This window comes from Manihot esculenta, chromosome 12 (genome assembly GCF_001659605.2).
Source record: "Manihot esculenta cultivar AM560-2 chromosome 12, M.esculenta_v8, whole genome shotgun sequence".
Classification (NCBI taxonomy): domain Eukaryota; kingdom Viridiplantae; phylum Streptophyta; class Magnoliopsida; order Malpighiales; family Euphorbiaceae; genus Manihot; species Manihot esculenta.
Genome location: NC_035172.2, coordinates 31,858,811 through 31,864,820, shown reverse-complemented (window position 1 = coordinate 31,864,820; position 6,010 = coordinate 31,858,811). Strand labels below are relative to the sequence as shown.

Sequence of the window (6,010 nt, the reverse complement as noted above, 5' to 3'; positions counted from 1 at the left end):
TCTTATTTGAAAAAAGACTTTATTTTTGTTTTGCAGTGTGCTTACTCTCAAGATTGCTCACATGTTATTCAAGAAGTGTGGGTTTCTTCCCTAGGGGATCTTATGGGAAAACGACAGAGACGCAATGTTTAGCTGGAGTAAAGTGAATGTTAGGAATACTTGAAGATAAATAGGAGAGCTTTCTACGAGACTGGACAGAATGTATTATAACTCTTCTTTTTTCCATCCAAGAAAGGGAAATCCAAGTTATTAAAAGTCAACTGAAATCCGTTTGAGCTGAGGAAGAAGTTTATTGGTACTAAAAATCTTGTGTTAACTGGCTATCTCATAGGGATAAAAATTCAAAGTTTTTTTATGCTATAGTTAATCAAAGGAGACAGAGGAACCATATAACCAAGATAAGAGGAGCTAATGGCTTATGGATTGAGAATGAGAGGGATATAAAGAAAGAAGCTTTGGGTTTTTTCAGAAATCTCTTTCAGGAGAATCAGTTGTTGGTTAATGAAAATATCTTTAATGTTATCCCGATGTTGGTTTCTGATGACATTAATGCTAAGCTTGGAACTCCTTTTAGAAGAGGAGGTTAGACCAGTTGCTTTTGCCTTAGGAGCCTTCAAAGCTCGAAGTCATGATGGTTACCAAGGTATTTTTTATCAAAAGCATTAGAACTTTATAAAGGTTGATTTTATGAAACTGGTTCAGGATTTTTATCACTCTGGTGTTTTGCTTGACCATTTAAATTCATCTTTGATTTTCCTTATTCATAAGCTTGCATATCCTCAATCCTTTATAGAATATAGACCTATATCCCTGTGTAATTTTAGTTGCAAAATTATATCAAAAGTTTTGGCTAGGTCGTGGTTGAATGATCTTATCTCCCCGCTTCAAGCTGCCTTTGTCCCTCATTGAATTATTCATGATAACATCCTGATAGCACATGAAATGTTTAACTCCCTAAAAAAGAGAAGAAAGGGCAGGAAAGGAGCGATAGTGGTTAAAGCTGATATCCATAAAGCTTATGATTCAGTGAAATGGGATTTTCTCATTTTGGTGATGAAAAGATTGGGTTTCTCTGAAACATGGATCAAATGGATCTTTTCTTATATTTCAACAGTGCAATATTTGATTGTTATCAATAGGGAACATTCTCTTTCCTTTCGGCCTTATTGTGGACTTAGACAAGGAGATCCAATCTCCCTTTACTTATTTCTTTTGGTGTCAGATGTGCCCTCTAAAATGTTGGATACTGTTGTATCTTATAATCTCATTCAAGGTTTTACTTTCAATAGACATTATCCTCGGATGTCCTATGTCAGATTCAGCAGCTTACTTGTACCGCGTCCCACATCGGCGGTTTATGGCAAATAGAAATGGTATATAATACTAAATAACCTACATTAATTATTTTAGGTCAAATGAAAAGTGGGTTCAAAAGTTATTTAGGTCAATTTGGACTAGTGTGACGGTCAGCTGCTTCCAGCTGCCTGCTTGCGGATTTGCGGCGCAAATCCGTCCCACATCGGAAAATTGAAAGAAAATTGATTTGTATATAATAGCTAGCACAGAACTACTAAATAACTTGGGTTAACCATTTTGGGCCAAGTGGAAAGTGGATCTAAAAGTTATTTGGGCCAGTTCGGGCTCGGCTGTTTCAATTGGTATCAGAGCCACCCTGGGTCAGAAAAATTGTTCGGAGCTAGTGGACCTGCGAGGAAAGGGCTACCCGTGAGAGACGAGGTGGAGTCACCCGAGGTACTAGCGAACCACAATACCTAAGGGTCCGGTTCTGGTTAGCAATTGTAATGGATTCAGTTGCGACGAGGACGTCGCAAAATTTAGCGGGACCGAGTGTGACGGTCAGCTGCTTCCAGCTGCCTGCTTGCGGATTTGCGGCGCAAATCCGTCCCACATCGGAAAATTGAAAGAAAATTGATTTGTATATAATAGCTAGCACAGAACTACTAAATAACTTGGATTAACCATTTTGGGCCAAGTGGAAAGTGGATCTAAAAGTTATTTGGGCCAGTTCGGGCCCGGCTGTTTCAACTAGACTGCTTTAATTGGTATTAAAATTACCCTAAGTCAGACAAATTGTGCGGAACTAGTGGACCTACGAGAAAAGGGCTAGCCGTGTGAGATGAGGTGGAGCCGTCCGAGGTACTAGCGAACTGCAATACCCAAGGGTCAAATCCTAGTTTAGCAATTGTATTCGATTCAGTTGCGATAAGGACATCGCAAATTTAGCAGTAAAGAGTGTTAGATTCAGCTGCTTGTTTGTACCGCGTCCCACATCGGCAGTTTACAGCAAATCAAAATTATATATAATACTAAATAATTTGAGTTAACTATTTTGGTTAAGTAAAGAGTGGGTAAAAAGTTATTTGGATTAGTTTGGACTAGGTTGATTCATCCTATCTCTTAGAATAGGAAGTTATCCAACTGAAACTTATTATTGACACCTATAGTGCAGCATCTGGGCAGAGAATCAATTTTGATAAATCTGATATATCTTTCAGCCATAATGTACATATTTCTATGTAGGAAAAAATTTTCTCATTGCTAGGATTATCAAATTCTAGATCTCTATCTAAGTATCTTGGCATTCTTGTGGAGTGGGATAGGTAAAAAATTCAAGCTTTAAACTATATTAAGGAGAGAGTTATAAAAATGCTTGAAGGATGGAAAATTAAACTCCTCTCATAAGCTGGCAAGGAAGTTCTTATCAAGGTAGTTGTGTAGACAATCCCTTCTTTTATCATGACTTCTTTCAAGCTTCGTACAACTTTCATTCAGGAAATCCATCAAGTAGTAGCCCAATTTTGATGGAGAAGTTCTTTTGATAAAGCAAATATCCACTGGATGAGCTGGAAAAAAATTATCTTGGAGTAAGAAAGAGGGAGGCATGGTTTTTAAAGACTTGCACATCAACGATGCTTTATTAGCAAAACAAGCCTGGATAGTTACTAAGCATTCCCATTCTTTGTGGGCTCGTATAATGGAAGGTATTTATTTTTTTCTTTTCTAATTTTATGGATGCTCCTGTGGGTAGACAAGCATCTTAGGGATGGAGAAGTCTATTAGTCGGTAAAGGGGCAATTTCTTGATCATCAACAGGGGCTGCCAACTCTCTCAGTGTTCTTTCTCTTGGTATTGGTGCCCTCTTGGCTGGATTTTCTGATTCAATATCAGCATGTACAGCAGGTCCAGCTGGTCTTTGAACAGGGGCAGTAGATTGCACATGAAATTCAGCCATCTCAGCAGCTGTTTGGGCAATTTCTGCAGCTGTGTTTGCAAGGGCTGGTTCTGCAGATTCTGGTTCTGTTGAGGTAATTTCTGTGTGTGCTATCTCCTGGACAGCAGGTAACGCTTGTTCTGTGATTTCTGCATATGCTGTTTTTTGGATAGCAACAAATTCAGCAGGTGTTGTTTGAGCAGCAGTGTTTATGGCTGCCTTTCGGACAGCAGCTGGTTCTGTTTCTTGGAACAGCAGTCTTGACAGTAGGTGCAGAAGGTAATTGCTCAGTAGCATTGTTGAGGGTGGCAGATCTGGTAATGAAAGAAAAATAAACAAGTAAAATCAATTCCCCAGCAACGGCGCCAATTTTTGACTCGCGGTTGTCGAAACCGGTCAAAAATAACCTTTCTGGTTATCAACAATTTACAACTATAGATAGTGGTGAAAGGATCGAATCCACAGAGAATTGAGAACTCACCTATTTCTCTTTTATGACCAAAAAAATAAACCGAAACGATAATAAATTAAAAATGAGATAAAAGACTGAAAGTGGGATCAAATGAGATAAACTGAAAATTGGGATCAAAACTGTCAACAAAATAACAGGGGGGTTTGAGATTGATTGTAGTAAACTAATAATGAGAATAATAATGGAAAGCAAATAATAAAATAAAGAGTAATCAATAATGAGAAAGTTTTAGTTGAAGTATTGGATCCACTTTAGTTGTTGGGATTGATCACATACACTTTGTTCTTTTGGGTTGATTCAATAGATTAGTTATGGAGATGGAAGACGCTTCTCACTACCATTATCTCTCCTTATGATTAAACCAATTAGGGAACGTTCTCTAATTAATTACTAATTAACAAATTGCCAAGGAACGTCCTTAAGCCTTAGGCATCAAAACAATTGTCAATTGCATTAAGAAATAGAGAGATTCGATCCTAGCTACCCAAACGTATGGAGATAACGCTAGATCATACAATTTCCTTGGGTTTTATCCCAAGTGTTCTCATGTAAGAATAATCCAAGCAATTACGGACTTAAATTATTCAAACTAATAAATAATTATTTTGCAATAAAAAATCAACGTAAATCTCAATAACAAAATAATATGAGAATTAAATATGAAATTGCATGAATATTGAATTCCCAAAAATTAAATAATATTTGATTAAGCCTCACAACCCATTAAACAACTGAAGTTTCAATCAATATTCAACTAGATCAAAGAAATTCAGCGACTCATTGGTTGAATTAAAAACAGAAAAATAAAAATTAAAAGGGAAAAGAAAAGAAGAAGAACCGAAGGATATTGAATTCTGCCTTCTACCTTGCGCCGAGCACTGCCGAATTAGAATTGGGATTGAATTGTGCACTGAAGAGCCTTTAAATAGGTGCAGAGGAGTGGTCCTAATTGCCAATTGCTGTCCACGCGTGCTGATGGCCCACGTGCGAGAGTTGAGGCGTGAGTGGGCTGTCCGTGGGTGTTGAGCGCTCGGTGGGTCCATGTGTGGGAAAACGTCCACGGTGAAGTCCCATGTGCGTGGCCCTTGTTGAAGTCCCATGTGCAGGAGTGGATCAAGTGTGCATGGGTGTAGAGGAGGTCAGTCCACGTGCGGGAATGATGAAGCACAATGAGCGGGCTGTCCGTTAGCTCGGCTTGGTCCACGGTGCTTGGCCCAAGTTGCGTTGAACGGTGAGCGTTGAAGCGGGAATGGGCCATGTGCGGGAATGGGACGTGCGCGTGGTTCCGTGAGTTAATGAGGAGCTTCGGCGGGGCCCATGTGAAGTGCTTTGGTGCTGGCCACATGTGCTGTTGATTTAAAGTTCAAAATATCTTCCTCCTGTAGTTCGTCTTAAATTCAACACGGCAGACTTGCTCTTTTACTCTAATAAGGTAATTTTAGAAAAATTTTCTCTAAATTATTTTTTTTCACTATTTTCTATAAAATAATATTAAAAATCATAAATTAAGCAAAAATCATATAAATATTAATATAAAATGGACTAAATTATACTTTATCAACTCTTAAATTACAAACTGACAATCAATCCACTGAAACCCTCTCATCTATTATTCTTGTAAGGAAGATTAACTCTCCTAAGATTTTCTCTATTACCCATGTGAGAAATATCCTTTAAAAAATCTAGAATTTGGCTTTTGATTTTAAAATTGAAAACCTAAGGGATTAGAAGAACTCTTTCATTTTTACCTTCTCCCATAAAAGAGATAAGCGACGTATTTTGGAAGGGGTTCCTTGGTCCATCAATAATTATCTTCTTGTTCTGAAAGATTGAGCTCCTCATCTGAATATACAGGAGATTGATTTCTCATCAAGTAGTTTTTTGGGATCAAGTTCATGGGTTTTCGCTCAACCAAAAGGAACAAACAGAATGCTTCTACTTCTATTCTTTTGGGTCTAAGTGAAAAGTAGATAAAAAAATTATTTGGATCTGTTTGGCCTGTTGTTTCATCCTATCTCTTAGAATAGGAAGCTATCCAACTGAAACTTATTCTTGACCCCTATAGTGCAGCATCTGGGCAGAGAATCAATTTTGGTAGATCTGATATATCTTTCAGCCATAATGTACCTATTTCTATGTAGGAAAAAAATTTCTCATTGCTGGGATTATCAAATTCTAGATCTCTATCTAAGTATCTTGGCATTCTTGTGGAGTGGGGTAGGTAAAAAATTCAAGCTTTAAACTGTATTAAGGAGAGAGTTATAAAAATGCTTGAAGGATGGAAAATTAAACTCCTCTCATAAGCT

The 6,010-nt window shown here is 37.8% G+C and overlaps 1 protein-coding gene across 2 annotated transcripts; it reads right to left on the bottom strand.

Moving 5' to 3' along the window:
- Nucleotides 1-2,499: 2,499 nt before the first annotated feature.
- LOC110628796 lies at nucleotides 2,500-4,972 on the bottom strand. Of its 2 annotated transcripts, XM_043949122.1 has the most exons (4): nucleotides 4,543-4,972; nucleotides 3,197-3,546; nucleotides 3,149-3,157; nucleotides 2,500-3,117 (listed from the first exon to the last, which is right to left on the bottom strand). In XM_043949122.1, the coding sequence occupies exons 1-4, from the start codon at nucleotides 4,802-4,804 to the stop codon at nucleotides 3,028-3,030; spliced, it is 711 nt and encodes a 236-aa protein (XP_043805057.1). In that variant the 5' UTR covers nucleotides 4,805-4,972; the 3' UTR covers nucleotides 2,500-3,027. The 2 variants fall into 2 exon arrangements, with proteins under 2 accessions (XP_043805057.1, XP_021631293.2); XM_021775601.2 differs by having other exon boundaries at nucleotides 2,505-3,546.
- Nucleotides 4,973-6,010: the final 1,038 nt, after the last annotated feature.

Bases quoted from the DNA above. Each gene is read 5' to 3' on its own strand.
- LOC110628796 (XM_021775601.2), bottom strand. From the start codon at position 4,804: ATGGGACTTCAACAAGGGCCACGCACATGGGACTTCACCGTGGACGTT. The intron at 3,547-4,542 runs GTTCTTCTTCTT...TTTCATTACCAG, and splicing joins GCAGAATTCAATATCCTTCG to ATCTGCCACCCTCAACAATG.